This window comes from Leucoraja erinacea, chromosome 29, assembly GCF_028641065.1.
Source record: "Leucoraja erinacea ecotype New England chromosome 29, Leri_hhj_1, whole genome shotgun sequence".
In the NCBI taxonomy this organism is placed as follows: domain Eukaryota; kingdom Metazoa; phylum Chordata; class Chondrichthyes; order Rajiformes; family Rajidae; genus Leucoraja; species Leucoraja erinaceus.
In genome coordinates this window covers 4574760-4592151 of record NC_073405.1, presented here as the reverse complement: position 1 = coordinate 4592151, position 17392 = coordinate 4574760, and the positions used below count along the sequence as shown (strand labels likewise).

The 17392-nt window shown below is 40.5% G+C and overlaps 2 protein-coding genes across 2 annotated transcripts; one reads left to right on the top strand and one right to left on the bottom strand.

Annotated features, from left to right (window-relative positions):
• Nucleotides 1-562: 562 nt before the first annotated feature.
• On the top strand, nt 563-5811 carry LOC129710942 (uncharacterized). The gene is made up of 2 exons (XM_055658248.1): nt 563-703; nt 4348-5811. Exons 1-2 carry the CDS (start codon nt 574-576, stop codon nt 5736-5738), a joined length of 1521 nt encoding a protein of 506 aa, XP_055514223.1. The 5' UTR covers nt 563-573; the 3' UTR covers nt 5739-5811.
• Nucleotides 5812-9456: 3645 nt separating this feature from the next.
• On the bottom strand, nt 9457-15805 carry larp6b (La ribonucleoprotein 6, translational regulator b). Its single transcript, XM_055658233.1, has 4 exons — nt 15800-15805; nt 14729-14874; nt 13140-13350; nt 9457-10608 (listed from the first exon to the last, which is right to left on the bottom strand). The coding sequence occupies exons 1-4, from the start codon at nt 15803-15805 to the stop codon at nt 9526-9528; spliced, it is 1446 nt and encodes a 481-aa protein (XP_055514208.1). The 3' UTR covers nt 9457-9525.
• Nucleotides 15806-17392: the final 1587 nt, after the last annotated feature.

Genomic DNA, 17392 nt, shown 5'->3' with positions numbered 1-17392 from the left:
CTTCTTACACAAAACATCTTTCTTGACCGATTGAAAATTTGACAAAATTAAAAAGATCTACTTCCATCAGGATCGTGGACCAATGGATAGAACGCTTCTCAGAACCAAATCGTACAAAAATAGTTTTTTTCGGAGTAAAATACATTTAATCTATGTGTGCCGTTTTATTTTCTCTATATCTAGCAGCGCTTAGACCGTGATACATGCACAACAAACACAGCGAGGAAGTTCGGTTAATTGTTTAAGAAAGAACTGCAGATGCTGGAAAAATCGAAGGTGGACAAAAATGCTGGAGAAACTCAGCGGGTGAGGCAGCGTCTATGGAGAGAAGGAATGGGTGACGTTTCGGGTCGAGACCCTTCTTCAGTTAATTGTTGACGGAGGGAATTTTCAATTAGTGCTGAGAATGCGTCGGTTCTTCCTTAGAATTTTTAATTGTTCATTTTCCGAATATTTCGTTATATTTTGGAACATTATCTCCCTGGAGACATTAACATAAACATTGGTGTTATCTTAAGTAATTAACACGTTAAGTGTCTTTCTCGCTGAATTTAAAAAAAAAGTGGGCTCAAAATGCAGCGTTCGACAAGATTTCAGAAGGAGGGCTTGTCACAAAGGTCTGGGCTCACTGGCCCGGGACAACCGGCAGCCCAGTTCTCCTCGACCTCGGCAACAAGGAGATACGTTCTACAGGAACACCAAGGTCGGATTTCTTTGGATTACACTCCTACATTTCCACAAGTCAACCCCTTTAACATTGACACTTTATCCTCTAGTTCCCCCCAACTCGCCCTTTTCGAATTTTGCTCTTTTAAAAACTCAACAACTTTCACTTTCTTTCCACCCCAACCTCCCTCCCTCCCCCTCCCCCTCCCCAATCTGCCGGTGGTCCGCTTTCCCGAGCGGCAGTTTTAGGGTACGGTACAAACATCCACAAAGCATGCCCCAAATGTAACCACTGCTGGTATTTATAACTAAAGTGGAAAAGATTTTCACTTATATAGATAGCGGAGGGCTTATCAATCACCACCCCGCCCTTGTATGTTTCAAACAGTTGGACTGTCGATAGAGCACATTCCAGCCAGGTGTACTGACAAGAATAATGCCGTCGTTAATTTGAGCACAAACTTCAACAAAGGGCAGAATGTCGTCCAGGTCTCTTCTTTATGAAACGCTGGAGGAATAAATACTGCTCAAAAAGGCCAAAGAAAGAAACAGGATGGGGTGGGAGAAATCTACTTGATCCCTTGAGCCTGTTGATTCATGAATAGTGTAGGAAGGAACTGCACAGTTGCTGGTTTAAACCAAAGATAGACACAGAAAGCTGGAGTAACTGAGTGGGACAGGCAGCATCTCTGGAGAAAAGGAAAGGGTGACGTTTTGGGTCGAGACCCTTCTTCAGACTGTAATGATTAGGCCTTGACTGTCTCCATTGTAGAGAATATCACTCCTTGGGTGATTTCTCCGAAAGCTCCATATCCTTACGCTATGAGCCCCATTTTTGGATTTCCCCAATATAAGGAGCATCTCATCTATTTAGTCCCATCAGGATCTTGTTTCACCAAGGTACTTCTCACGTGCTTCCCAACTCCAGGAAGTACAAAGGGGTGTCTAAAAATCAAGGGTAAACATTGAAGGCGAGGGGGAGGATGATCAGAGGGGTAAATATTTAATGCAAAGAGTGGTTGGTCTCTGGAATGAGTGGCCAGAGGTGGTGGTTGAGGAAAAAAACAGCAACAACATTTACAAGGCATCTGGCCAGGTACTTGAATCAGCACGGCACTGAGGGAAATGGAATTAATGCAGCCAAGTGGGATTAGTGATGATGGTCATATAGATGCAGTGGGCCAAAGGGCCTGTTCCTATGCTGTCCAATTCCATGCCTCTGAAAGCCCAATCATCTAAATCTCTCTTCATAAATTAGTCCCCCCATCCCAAGAAATAGTCTGGCAAACCTTTGCTATATTCCCTCTATCCTTCCCAAGATAGAGGACAGACGCCGCTCGGTGCTCAAGGCGTGGTCTCACCAAGTTTGCAGGTTTGCAGTAAGACATCCCTGAACTTAGTGTCAAACCATCTGCTGCATCTGCTCACTTACAACAACTGGTGTGCAAAGGCCCACCTTTCCAAATACATTGCTCTTCAGATAATAATCTGCTTGCCTGTATTTGTCAATGCATCTGCCCCTCGCCTGACCAATCCAAATCACACTGAACCGCACTGCAATGTCCTCAGAACTCACACGTGCACCCTCTCACCCACACCCGCATGCACACCTCACATGCACGTCACTCACGCCCCCACCCACCCACCTCACACATGCCCCCACCCATCTACCCAAGAGAACAGAGAGTCTTGGTTAAGGATTTTGTTCATGACACAGCACATTGACAGTGCAGCAATGCTGTGAACATCCTCTCCAACACAGGAGCACTCCCCTAGTGCTGCACTAGGTGTCAGACCGGGTCAAGCCATCCACAGTGTACCGAAACAGGATAAATGGTATAACGTTTACTGCCAGATAAAGTCCAGTAAAGTCTAATTAAAGATCGTTCGAAGGTACTTTGATAGTTTGAAAATGTATAACTTTTAAACTATGGTCGGCCATGCAATCAGCCAAGGCAATGTAACTGAATAACTAATAGAAAAAAGAAAATCATACAAGCATAAGATTTTGGGGCAGGTGTAACCAGGTCACCTGGCTCTGAACCTTGTGCCACCTTTGATCATGATCTTTCTTCAAAACTCAGGAGGAGATCAGCAGATCCTCAATATTCATCAGCTTTTAAATTCACCAGCAAGCTCCAACTATTAGACAGTAGACAACAGGTGGAGGAGTAGGCTATTTGGCCCTTTGAGCCAGCACCGCCTTTCAATGTGATCATGGCTGATCATCCACAAGCCTTCTCATCATACACCTTGACTCCGCTATCTTTAAGAACTCTAACTCTCTCTTGAAAGCATCCAGAGAATTGGCTTCCACTGCCTTCCGAGGCAGAGAATTCCACAGATTCATAACTCTCTGGATGAAAAAGTTTTTCCTCATCTCTGTTCTAAATGGCCTACCCCTTATTCTTAAACTGTGGCCCCTGGTTCTGGACTCCCCCAACATTGAGAACATGTTTACCTGCCTCTAGCGTGTCCAATCCCTTAATAATCTTATACGTTTCAATAAGATCCCCTCTCATCCTTCTAAATTCCAGAGTACACAAGCCCAGCCGCTCCATTCTATCAACATAATGTATGAAATGCCATACAAAAGGTCTTACAAGACATATTTTCAATAGAGAAATTTGAAAAAAATTAAGATTGTTTAAAAGTGATGAACTGGTAAATTTGCAATGGTACGTAAACATAAATGAATGCACTGTGTTAGTAGTACCAAGTCAAATAACCCAGGAACACCCCCATCCAAATCCCCCTCTAATATGCTGAATAAACCACTCATCTGGGTGTGCAAAAAGGTTCAATTACAATAAAATAAGCAACCCAGATGGAATAAATTTATATCAGCAACTATTTTCTGATTTATCTAAAGGATGAGCTCCTGCTTGCTAGCCTAATTGAAAAACAATGTCCATGGTGTTCTGTAATTTAGATTCTTGATCTTGTGGAGTTGTACAAAGCAGAATCACAAAATGTGGTAGAATTTGTATCCTGAAAACCAAGCGACCAACACATTTAACTACCATGCTCAGTCTGACCAAGTCCCACCTCTGAAATAGGGTGCTACATATTTTATAGCACAACAACATAAGATGTTGCTACCAAAGACCAAAGTGGGCACTGTGCCCATTCCAATAGCAATTCTGAAATGAGATTGGTTGAGCAGGAGAGCCTTAAAAGAACCGAACAGACTGCTCAGTAATGTTCAAGGAAAAGTCTTATGGTGGTGATATTTTGTAAGTGAATGTGCTGGGTGTTTTGCTGGGATCCAAATATTCCAAAGACCTTCTGGATTAACACCACATCAACATGTAAACTTCTAGCTCGACTGCACAAAGCAGCCTCTGGGTTTCTTCATTCCCCGTCCAGAGAGATTCTTGACCAAGCTCATTCATTGTCCTTCAACTGCAGGAAACAAAGCCCGACTACACAAACTATGAGCCGCTTTGTCATGCCCGATATGGGCAATGTGAAATAACTGACATTATGGTACTGAACATTCAAAATAATAAACGGTAAGTATGCAGCAGCTGTGTGTAAAGTATAGACAAGTACCAGAAAATGTACACATTTAGGAATACATATGCAAGATATATATTTACATATATTTCGGAGCCAATAGTATTGAGAAAATTGTTCTAGTGGAAGTAAATTTACAAGTTTTGTTCTTCACTTTTACAGGTTTCCATGTAGCACCTTGTGGTTGTTTGTATGACCCCAGAATACACAACATTGGAAGTAATGGAACTCACTGCGAATTGCCGCCTAGACTTGCTTCACCATTTTACGGTCAAAACTTCATTTTAAATACTGCAACAATTCCAACGCACCATGAACTTCAATACCTTTCCCCACTTTACTGTTCGCCACCTGATCACAACAGTAGCATTTACCAACCACCCTCCGTCTACTATCAACAAACTCCAATTTTACTTTCAGGACGAAACCAAGTTTCATACTCTGGTCCGTTATTTCCCATCAATAGTAAAACGCACGCATCTAATGTTCCTGCAAGGTTTCAGACTGAATTGCCAAATCATCAGATTCAATTGCAACAGCATCACCCAAGTCAAAACCCAAATGATCAGCCTCCGAAAGCTTTGAAGTCCGAAGATGCAGGGAGCAAGGCAACCCCATTGCCCATAGATACAGCAGTTAATGAAGGTCTTTCCGATCAAACGACCTCAAACCTCAGCCCTAGCACTGACGAGGAACAGGAAAAAACAAAATATATAGATTCTTCAACCTGTGATAAAACCCAGTTAAAGGATGATGAAGAACAAATGCTTGCTGCACTGGATGCAGTGAGTGAAGAAGAATTAAATGAACTCATTTCCAATGAAAGAAAAGGTAAAGGCTCCACAAGTCCAAGTACCAGTCCAGATGTGTTGCCTGATGAAGTTTCATTAGAGGATGCCATGAAGATGTTTGATTGCATCCCATTTCACAGTGCATCATTGAACGATTCACCTGTTGCAATGTCAGGAAAACTTTCCAATAGCGCAGATCTGATTGAATTCAGCACAGATATTGAGATCAGCCAGGAAAATTCCGAAGAAAATAGCATAGTTGAAAATTTCTCAGATGCCACGGAAATACCTTGGGATGAAATGTCAAGTCTGTCTCTGACATTTGAAAGAAGTTTGGAAGACAGCATGGGACTTCTGGCACTACCCAAGGAGTTGATGTCCCCTGATTATGAAGTGCCCGAGCTTGCAGATATCATCACGACCATGGATTACTTTTACAGCGTCAGTATTTATGATCTGTTCAATGATGAGTTATCGGACTGGAACCCACACGGGCCATTATTCAGCTCTGCAAAAGACAGCAGCTGCAACCCAGGCGTGAACGTTTTACCAAAGCCTGGAGAGTTATCTCCAGTAACGGACATCTCCACAAAAATTCTCGATTCAGTCAGAAAGGAAAAACGACATCCCGCAGACATGGTCTCACACCCTGTTTCCAAGAAATGCAGGATTGCAGATTCTGCAGCTCTGGAAGCAGTTCAGGAGTTCTGTGCAGTCTCAATGTCTGCAACAATGAAGAAACGTCTAGGGATTGAAGACTGATGAACTTGGGATCAAACTGACTTTATATTTCAAAATTCACTCCAATACAATATTTAATTGTATATGTGCAAATAAATGTTATCACAAATTTATAAGGTTGATTGTTAATTATCGACAAAGAAATAATGGCTTCACCAATCACAGCAGCTAGAAAACACTGGCCTAGATCTTGTGTTGGGAGGTGAAAGCTGATTCTCCAAGAACATCAAGGTATTTTTCATCTTTATAGGTGGCGTTTTTTGTAAGAATTGTGATACCATATATATATATATATATATATATAGTTGAATGAAATTCCAACTATTCAAAACTACCTCCTCTGGCAGCTCGTTCCATACACCCAACATCCTGTGTGTGGAAAAAGTTGCCCCTCAGGTTCCTACTAAATCTTTCCCCTCCGACCTTAAGCCTATGTCCTCTAGCTTTCAATAGAGAATGTCACCTTAAGGTAACAAAAGCTGAATATTCAAATTAACATTTTCACCAATGGTACTAGAATGATTTTATACATTCAAGTTTAATAGAGCTTTGATTTGCAGGAAACACAACCAAGCTATAATTATAGCTAGACCAGCAGATAGTGAGCTGGCAAGAATCATAGTCTCAATTTCTACTACTGTTGACTGAAAAAAAAAGGTAGTCTCGTGCAAGCCACGCTCATACAGAAGGTCAAAATCTCCCTATGCGAGTTTGATGCTGATCTATAGAGAATTTACTTAGAAGCTATAGCTACCATGCCAATACAATGCTGCTTTCTTGATACTTGAATGTTGAAAACTAGTTTTATGTTCTGTATCTCAACATATCTGCAGTTCACGTATTTATTAAAGTCATTTAAATGAATTTTTTTGATAAACATTGATAATGCTGGATGTCACGTGTTCAGTGCATGATTAGGTAGTTGAAACTTGGTTAATTTGGGGTCTTGACCCGAAACGTCACCCATTCCTTCTCTCCAGAGATGCTGCCTGTCCCGTTGAGTTACACTCGCATTTTGTGTCTATCTTTAATTTTCCCTCATTCCCTGAGCCTGGATTAATCATCCTGCCAATACTGGAGTGTTTCAAGATCTACAAATTCAGCACAAAAGCTGGAAGTGAGGCTTTATTAAAATGTAATCAGTTTAGCTTCAGATTTTCTGGTGTCGATTGAGTGCAAACATCAACGAGGTATGTGTGCGTGCACAGTAAAACGGAGGTATTTGTAAGTGTTTTTTGTCGAAGGGTAAAAGCTGTCTAATCATTGCATCTTCTCTTAAAATGACAACTTTGTCCTCCCATCATGGAGAACTGAAAATAGAAAGGGGCTACTAAATTTGCATGATCTTCTATAAAGAGTGGGGCCCAGTTGTAGAAAAGAGTAACGTTGACTTTTTAAATTTGGTGTGGATCACTAATGTGGATTTGCTAAAAACAATAGTTAGCAGATGGCACATGATTGACTAGAGGTCTGCTTTACACCCTCAACCTGTAGAATGGTATCAACATCCAGCTCGATTCAATCCTAGGAGCTGGCTCCAGTAGGCTGCCAAATTTGTTTAGTTTAGTTTATTGTCACGTGTACCGAGGTACAATAAAAAGCTTTTGTTGCATGCTAACCAGTCAGCAGGGAGACAATGCATGATTACAATCAAGTCATTTAGTGTATAGATTCATGATAATGGACTAACATTTAGTGCAAGGTAGAGCTAGCAAAGTCCGATCAAGGATAGTCTGACGGTCACCAAAAAGGTAGATAGTAGTTCAGCACTGCTCTCTGGTTGTGGTAGTGTGGTTGTGTGATTCAGTTGCCTGTTAACAACTGGGAAGAAACTGTCCCTGAATCTGGTAGTGTGCGTTTTCACACCTACACCTTTTGTCTGATAAGAGAGGGGAGAAGTGTGAGCGGCCAGGATGTGACTCGTTCTTGATTACGCTGCTGGCCTTGGGAAGGCAGCATAAGGTATAAATTGAGTTAATAGAAGGGAGGTTCGTTTGTGTGTTGGTCTGGGCTGCGTCCACAATTTGCTACACTTTCTTGCGGTCTTGGGTTTGTACATGGCTGCACAGCCGTGGGTGTACAAGGAGTAAAGGGGTCTGAGAAAGCATCCTTGCAGAGCCCCCCCGTTGAGGATTATCATGGAGGATGATTTGTCCCCTATCCTCACTGATTGCAGTCTGTTGATCACGAAGTCTGTTGACCAGTTGTAGAGAAGAGTGCTGACACCAAGTCCCGTGAACTTGGCGATAAGCTTGGCTAGTATAATGGTATTAAAAGCAGAGCTGTAGTCTACGAATGGTATTAAAGGCAGAGCTGCAGCCTATGAGCCCTAACACCCACTAACCTGCAGCTGACCCGTTAGCAGATCCACTATCCCCTCCGCTCTCCAGATTGCTAACATCTTACACAGCTCATCCTTAAAACATACCCCTTCCTCAGGCAGCTGCCACAGTCTCTTCCAGCCAAGTTTTTTTGCACAGAGAATGGCGACTTGTGAAAGGAATCCACAATTTCCATTTTAGGTTTTAGATGCATCATTTCCACCACACCCTCACTGCCTTTCTCCTACCCGTATACTCTTATACACAATTCACATAATTTTACAAATCGTTGAATTGCAATACTGCTTATCTTTCCAATTTATGAACCAATACTCAATGCAATGTCATTTGCTCAGGGATATATTCAGACATCAGAGAATAATGAATATTAAATTGATGGATTGGATAGCAATTTAACATGGTACAGTATTAAAATCCATAGAAGATAACATATGTTTTAAATATTGTTTTGAATTGCTGTCACCTATAACAATTGGTACATGTCATGTTAAATACTGCTTTTTGATATGGTTTAAAAAAATTAATTAAAAAAATATTTTTTATTGGAATTAGCTCATTAAGGCTCACGACTTTACAATTATATTTCAGGAAGTGAGAGTGCAAGCTGGTTAATGCATTTAAGCTAAATTAAATGTTGCATTCCATGTAACGGGTAGCACAGCAGTAGAAGAATATCTCTACATCACCTTTTAGATGATCTTTTAACCAAGGGAGTGTTGGATGTGGGTTTGCTCTTGGGTCTTGTTCATTGGAATGTCCAGTGATTAGTATTTTAAACATACTTTTAGAGCAGTTGGGGGGAGTTCAGAAGTCAAGCTGCCAGTTCATTAGTAGGTATGAAAAGGTTATCTTGTGATTTAAAAATCACAATTTAAACCAAACATGATTTAAAAACAAAATAACTTTAATGTTTGATGAGGGCCTTTATCCTATGTTGATGTATTAATGCTGGGAACTAACAAACTGAATTAACGGATCAAATTAAAACTGCATTTGTAGTTACTAATGTACCACTGTTCCATAAGCCACATTGAATAATATTTTAGTAATTTACAATCAGCATAACACTTCAATATGCAAATATTTATTCATAAATGGTATATTAATGCAGATCAGCATCATAGCATGTTAATCATACCTCCAACAAAAATTGATCCACAGTGCTTCATTATATTATACACAATGACATTCCATATTTTGTACAGCATACATCATGATGGTTTACTCAACATTGTTACCTTAATTGCTGAGGAATTGCTTGGTGCTCCCCCAAAACAGAGGCAATCTGCTGCATATGTTATTTTAACATTAACATACTGTGTCAAGTACAATACATGCAAAATATATTTTATGCATAAACTACATTGCAAATCCCTCATTCATTGTAAATGGACCATGGCATATGTGGCCATTACCGATTGAGCCTTGGCCTCAAGTCACCCTTGTACGTTAACTTCAAATACACATCAGTGTCTTAGAATTATTCTCCCTCTTCCAATGCTATTATGAAAGCCCTTTGTACCATCTGGGCCAAAGGGAAGACGGATCAATCCAGGCGGAAGGCCTGTAGCACAATGAGACTTCCTTCCTGACTGCCTACACGTGGCCTGACTGACCTCTAAAGAGACAGATTTACAAGCAGCTAGCCTGCGTCGTTGCACCCAGGGACTTCCTGAACAATTCCCACTATCAAATGAGCAGTCATGGAATTTTTTGGTTAGCTCTGGATTTGTACATGAATTTGGCCAAAGCCCTTGTCCTAAATCTGTTAGGGGTGATGGATTATGATAAACTAACCCCCTATGTGGAATAGATGGGCTGTAATGGTCACTCCATGAATGAGACCTTGAGGCCATGCATGGATTCAGCTTTTGACTATTGCCGTCATGGACATCACAGATTTGGTGCTGCAGATACCTTTGGACAAAGACAGGTGGTGTGGCACCATCAGATTCTGAAGAACTGTACAAAGACTCTTCCATTGCAGATTGAAATTGCTCTCTTTTTGTTGGTCGTCTTGAAGGCTTTTTATAATTTGATTTTAAATCCTCCAATTCTTTTGCGTCTAGATCACTGATTTTTTTGGCACCTTTCCCTGTCAGCACGACAACCTTTATACTCTCACAGTTATAGTTGTGCCTTTTGCCAAGTTCTTCATACGCCTTTCTGGCTCCTTCATGATTCTCATATTCAATCAAAACACAAACTTTGGTCCCAACCTCTGGGTATTTCAATGTACATTTTTTCAATTCAGTAGGAATTTCCTTACCTGGCTGCAAGAGGCGGATTGAACTGATAGAGCCATAAATAGAAAAAGTTTTCATTGCCATCTCCATGTCATTTATTTGAGCATGTTTTTCACCACCATCCTCTGGAGAATCCTTGCGAAAGTTCCACGCCAATATGCGTTTACTTGATGGTAGCTTCAGGAGGGATTCCGGAACTGGGTTTCGTCGCCGAACTTTTGTCCCTTCTTGATTTATTTCCAGCAAATTGGAATAACTAAGAGCATAAGCTGTTACCTTCCAATCCTTTGTTAAGATCTTAATCTACAAGGGAAACAATTCATAAGTGTCATTTTTTTTTAAATTGATGCAAAAATGATTGCAATGGATTCAAGTTTTAAATTCACAACTAAGGGTAAGATGTAAATTGCACAAATTGTAAAAACTAAGTTTTAAATAACAATTAACTAAAATGTATAGATGTGCCTAATCTAAAAAATCAAAAACAATGCTAAATATTCTTTACGTACAATCAAGATTGTTATACATTCTTACACCCTTTAATTACAAGGATTTATTATCCACTGCCAAAGCCCAAAAGCATCTCTGAACTGTGTGTGGCCCACAACTTCAGTCTTGTTAAGCTCTTATTCGAGTGAGTGCGAGGGCAGATCTGTACAGTTAAATGCACATTCTACACCATGTAAATGTTTCGCAAACCCTGGATAACAAAAAAGATGGAGAAAGAAATAGACGATTCAGCAATTCGGAGCGGGGAGAATGCAGTTCCAAAATATTCCAGGAGGGGGTGGATAGCGAGAAGCTGTGCTCAGCATTGGTCCCAATGAATATGGGTAGAAGGATTAGATCTTGCAGACAGATTACAGGTAGCTACAAATTTTTATTTTTTTAAATCAAATAGTAGAAGCATAAAAAGATCTCTATTATTACAGGTAGACAAAAATGCTGGAGAAACTCAGCGGGTGAGGCAGCATCTACAGAGCGAAGGAAATAGACCACGTTTCGGGTCGAGACCCTTCTTCAGACTGATGCGAGGGTGGGGAAGAAAGGAAGAGGCAGAGAGTAGAATTGGAGGGAAGGGGGAATCACAGAGTGGTGGCAGTGAGCGAGGAGGTTGTTAAATTGCCTTCGGAGAGAGGGGGAGAACTTCTTCAAAGTAGGCATACCTTGAGGAGATTTCGCAGTAATTGTCTTCGAGTAGACAAAATGTTTAAGAAGGAACTGCCGACGTGGGAAAATCGAAGGTAGACAAAAGTATCATATGCCAGCAAATTCAAGAAATGCGCAGATGAGTATATTCATGTTGTGTGGCACTATTGCACTAATTGGGATAAAGAATCATGCCATTTCAAAACCAGGTACTTGGGAATTATAATGGTTCATCATCAGCAGAATTTAATTTCACCACAATCTGTTAACTCATAGCCTGGCACACCTCACTATCACAACAATCAAGCCAGCAATCAATCCTGTCTCAATGACAAGGATATAGAGTACCAACAGGGCTATCTGAAATGTTTAAGAAAGAACTGCAGATGCTGGAATAATCGAAGGTAGACAAAAATGCTGGAGAAACTCAGCGGGTGAGGCAGCATCTATGGAGCGAAGAAATAGGTGACGTTTCGACCCAAAAAGTCAACCTATTCCTTCACTCCATAGATGCTGTCTCACCCGCTGAGTTTCTCCAGCATTTTTGTCTACCTGGGCTATCTGAAATGAGTGCCCACCTGGCAAAGTTGCATACAAAGGTCAGCAAGAGATAGAGCTGAACAGTTCCACAACTAGATAGACGAAAGCCCTTAATAAAGAAGTGACACATCAGTTCTGAATAGTGGAGAACAATGAAATAGCAAACAGGAGGCTCCATGAACATAACCATACTCAATGATGACAGGGTTAAGTATTTGAATATCAAGATGCCACCAAATCCTTTGCAACCACCATAGCCAATTCCCATCCTAGCCTTGGGTTCAATCTGCAAAGTGATGCAAGAACTATAAATTGTACTTTCAGTTGGCTCTCACAAACCTGCTCAGCATCTCCTGGTTTAGGCTTCATCAGAACCACTCTTTAGTTTAGTTTAGTTATAAGCTGTTCAAAGTTCTTCAGATTTCGTTACAATCTTGGTCCAAATATGAATGGGAGTAAATTTGAAAAGCTGAGTGCAAGTGCACTTGACATTAAGGCAACATGTAATAGAGTGCAAAATAACAGAGCCCTGGTAAAAAGTCAATGATCATCCAGAGGAAAAATCCCACTCCAATGGCTGGAGTCACAACTTGCATTGACAGAGTTGGGAGCAGTAGTACAGAGTCTATCATTCCCAACCACAAGTCATCACTGTAGACTTTCTCAGTGCAGTGTCCGAGCCCAAGTTACCACCAAACAATCTGATTTCCATCATTAAAGGTCAGAACTGGGTGATGTATGTTTAGTGTTCAGTTCCATTTGTACGCAAAATGAAGTGGTCGCTGCATGCATGCAGCAAAACCAAGCCGACATTTAATATGGAGACAAGATACTGCAATGCTGGAATTGAGGTAAAAGAATGGCTGATATTTAAATTGGCAAATGTCAATCTAGCATAGACAGTCAGCATGGATTCAAGACAGTATCCAGCACAGCAAGTATCGTATTGCGCAGGTATCAATGTTTGTTGATGCATGCATGCATTTGATGCGAAGCAAAACATTTGACAAAAAAAAACATTTGTGTGGGAGATTATTGTATGATACTTAGGTTTTGTTGCATCCCAATGGCCTCAGCCATTTAAATGTTTTTATTGAGACCTAAAATGTATTGCAAGACGCTTTAAGCCACTGAGAAAACCTTACCTTTTTGAAAGAGGTGAGAAGTTTGATGCTGATGTAGCCCAATTTATTCCTCTTCATGTGCTTTAGCAGAAAACAATCGGATGCCAAATTTTCATCAGACAGGTAAAATTCAACCTGTGATATTATTTGTTGAATCTTGTCAGAGTCAGGGGGAATCCATTTATTAGATTCTATGCAATCATCATTGGTATCACTTGGGTCATAAGAATTCCTGTACAAAAATAAAGCAACAGGGGATTTCAAAGTGAAATCAGAGCCGATTTAAAAATTAAAAGCAAAAAAATCTTTCCCTGTAGGATTTCAATGATCCAGATCCTCATTTTCTTTCCTAAATCTTTAAAAGAAAATCATGGATGATTTTTAAAATTTTCACAATGGTGAATAAAACCCAAGTAATGTTAAGATTTGCCCATTGCACATTGAAATGCTCCATTAAACTGGTATTACCAAACTCTCAATTGTTCAAAATGTAATACCATATACACCTTTATCCTCTTTTTCTGCACTTCAAGGTTATGGAAGAAAAAGTAACATGTTGTTACTTGTGGGCGGAGCACCAAGGCAAATTCCTTGTATGTGAATACTTGGCCAATAAACTTACTTACATGAATTAGGTAGATCCAGGGGATACAATTTTAAGGCCAAATGTAATTTGCTATTCAGAATCAGAATCAATTCTCTTCTACAATTAGCAGACCTCTGGAATTGGCTGCTAACATCAGTAGACAAACATTTGCTTGTGATATCTATAAATGTTTCTTCCCGTGGCAAATAGTACAGAGTTTTTGTTTCTCTCCACTACTTCCTCAACATTCCTAGTTAGGGCATTATAATTGTGCAGGACAATAGTGACCACGCACACACCAATAGGGTGTTTAAGAAGGAACTGCAGATGCTGGAAAATCGAAGGTACACAAAAGTGCTGGAGAAACTCAGCGGGTGCAGCAGCATCTATGGAGCGAAGGAAATAGGCAACGTTTCGGGCCAAAACCCTTCTTCAAACTGATGGGGGGTGGCGGGGAGAAGAAAGGGCTGAGGGATGGGAGGAGACAGCCCGAGGGCTGAGGAAGGGGAGGAGACAGCAAGGGCTAACAAAATTGGGAGAATTCAATGTTCATGTCTGCAGGATGCAGACTCCCCAAGCGGAATATGAAGTGCTGTTCCTCCAATTTCCAGTGTTGCTCGCTCTGCCATGGAGGAGACCCAGGACAGAGAGGTTGGATGGGGAATGGGAGGGGGAGTTGAAGTGCCGATCGGATGGGGAATGGGAGGGGGAGTTCAGCACTGCCAGAGGAGGTAGTTGAGGCAGGTGCTGTCACAATATTTAAGAAACATTTAGACAGGTATATAGAAAGGTTAGTTTTAGTTTCACAATATTGGGTCGAATGCATTTAGGTGGGGCTCGTGTAGACAGGACATGTTGGTCGGCGTGGACAAGTTGAGCTGAAGGGCCCGTCTCCACGCTGTATGATAGATCAGAATAACACAGATGGGGCAGGTGGCATGGATCAGGCATGGAGGAAGTGAAGGTATTTTATGTGACCCACTCTTCCATTTTAAAGGATGTTAAATGTCTGAGCTCTGCTTACCGTTGGTTACCATTGCATTGGAGCTCTTCAATCTCCTCACTGTTGGTTCTCTTCCGAAAGCTCAGTGCTTCCCCATTGACTTGCATTGGCAAACTGCACTCGGGTGAAACTAAAGGAACTGAGGAATCCAAAGACATGGCAAAAACCTTGGAAACAAAAAATCTATGGGAGGAAAATAACATCAGGGGAGGTTCAAAGCTAACAAAAACAAAGTAAAATAGAGTAATGGACATATAGAAGGTTTGACTTAATTCATTAATTTAGAGATACAGCATGGAAACAGGCCCTTCAGCCCACACCGTACACTAGTTCTATTCTACACATTAGGGGCAATGTACAGATGCCAATTAACCTACAAACCTCTACTTCTTTGGAATGTGGGAGGAATCTGGAGCCCCCAGAGAAAACCCACGCTGTCACAGGGAGAATGTACAAACTTCATACAGACAGCACCTGTAGTCAGGATCGAACCCAGGTCTCAGCAAGGCTGTAAGGCAACAGCTCTACAGCTGTGCTACTCTTACTTAAAATTAAATATGCAGTAAAAAAAAAATTGGGATGGATGCAAGACATTGCAACTACAGAAAACCAAGACAACAAAACATCACCTCAGTATCTTGAGGCCCAACAAGAATATAGCTATACAGAAGGCTCTTGGCAATAGAGAGTACTGTGCAAGGATATTCCAAACTGCAGAATATCAAAAGAAAGTTAACTTTCACAATGGAAAAAAGTATAGTGAAAAAATGCAAGAAGAAAAGGACAAACCACCAAACAAATATCAGAAGTAAAATAGGCTAGACAGAAACAGTATCATTGTCAAATTCAAACCTGGTCCACCCTTTTTCTAGGCCATTTATTTCCTGCAGAAGTGAGTTTCAACAGGCTTATTAACACAGCTTCTAGATGCTGTATAATTTGTTAGTTTATTAGAGAAAAAAAAGTTGTTACATCATAAAGCACAAATGCAGCCAAGGGGGAAAAAGTTAAGGTCAAATATTTCTTAAAGATATTCAGTAATATTAGAAACTGACAGAATTGCTCAGTATATGTAAAAAAAATAAAACTCACCTTCATACTGCACTCCTGGAACTAATGTCACAAGACATATAACAAATGATTAGAGAAAATACATTCAGGCCAGTAATTAAATACAAACATGCAAAGTGAATGCAGATGTAAATATATGCTTCCCTATACTGATTTTGACTTTTTACATTTAATGATTTTCTGAAAGTTCTTAGAGGGAGCAGAAAAAAACAACTTATTAAAAAAAAAAACTAATATTATACAAGAAAAAAGTCATTTACAAATTGTTAACTCATACCCAAGAAATCTAACAATCATCTTAATTTCAACCACAGATCAAAACAAAAGGCCAAACAATTCTGGAATTTTAATTAAAGAAGCAGAGTTGGAAACAAGGAATACCCAACACAGCCAAGAACATCAAACAGTGGAATCTAATTAGGGCACGACCGAAAATTAGAACGAGGGAGGTGGGGTTCAGGTGTAAGCAATAGGAGCTAATTGTGCAGATTAAATCCCAATTAGTTTGCAGCCTATTGCAGATGTCCAAATGATTCTGCATATTGTTGGTAATTCATCATTCTTCAGTAACATTGTTATCTGTATACAAGAGACTAGTCAAAACTTTATCCAGTAAAATACATCAGTTCCGGTTTTTTAGATGCTTTTTGATTGAATTTGCACCACAGTGCAGGATACATAAAACCTATGCATTCTAAAGGCTTAAGAAGGGTCACGACCCAAAATGTTGTCTGTCCAAATCTTCAACAGATGCTGCCTGGCCTGCTGGGTTCATCCAGCATTTTGTGTTTTGCTCAAGATTCCAGCATCTGCAATTTCTTCTGTCAGTGTTCATCGTTGCTATGAAGATGTACTGGTCACCCTTTGTAGTTGCTTTGCGCTTTGATTGATTGATTGATTGAAAGGTGCAGCGAAGACACAAGCCCTTCTGCCTACCGTGTCCACCAAACAAATAAACAGGTAAATCATTATAGACACAAAAAGCTGGAGTAACTCAGCAGGACAGGCAGCATCTCGGGACATAAGGAATGGGTGACCGAAGGGTCAGGTCTGAAGAAGGATCTCGACCCAAAACGTCAACCATTCCTTCTCTCCAGAGGTGCTGCCTGTCCCTCTGAGTTACTCCAGCTTTGTGTGTAAACCAGATCCTTTGTACACAGGTAAATCATTATTATTGATCTGTGGTGCATGAGCTTAATAAGATTCAAGCCCAAAGTGTTCATCCATTTAGGAAATAACATATTATTTCTAAAAACACTACTCCCTCAAAATAATTATCTACCCATAAGCACTATCCAAAGATTGTTGGCTTTGGAAGAGGACAGTTGAGGATCCACAAACCTGTCTAAATCGACAAAATGATAGACAGTCAAAAACGTTAACTTCCTCGGCGTGCATATCTCCAAAGGTCTGTCCTGAACCCAGCACATTGATGCAATCATTAAGAAATCCCATTAATGCCTCTATTTCCTTAGAAGTTTGAGGAGATTTGCTATGTCAATGTATACTCTCTTGAACTTTGACAAGTATAGAGTGGCGAACATATTGACTGATAGCATCATGGCCTGGTTCAGCAACTTGAACGCCCAGGAATAAAGAAGATTGCAAAAAGCA

What these genes read in the sequence shown, in the direction of transcription:
- LOC129710942 (XM_055658248.1), top strand. Translation starts at nt 574, where the DNA reads ATGCAGCGTTCGACAAGATTTCAGAAGGAGGGCTTGTCACAAAGGTCT. An exon ending in CGTTCTACAGGAACACCAAG is followed by an intron (nt 704 to 4,347) that starts GTCGGATTTCTT and finishes TCACTTTTACAG; the next exon opens with GTTTCCATGTAGCACCTTGT.
- larp6b (XM_055658233.1), bottom strand. An exon ending in CAATGCAATGGTAACCAACG is followed by an intron (nt 13,351 to 14,728) that starts GTAAGCAGAGCT and finishes ATTTTTGTACAG; the next exon opens with GAATTCTTATGACCCAAGTG. An exon ending in TTCTCACCTCTTTCAAAAAG is followed by an intron (nt 10,609 to 13,139) that starts GTAAGGTTTTCT and finishes TTTCCCTTGTAG; the next exon opens with ATTAAGATCTTAACAAAGGA.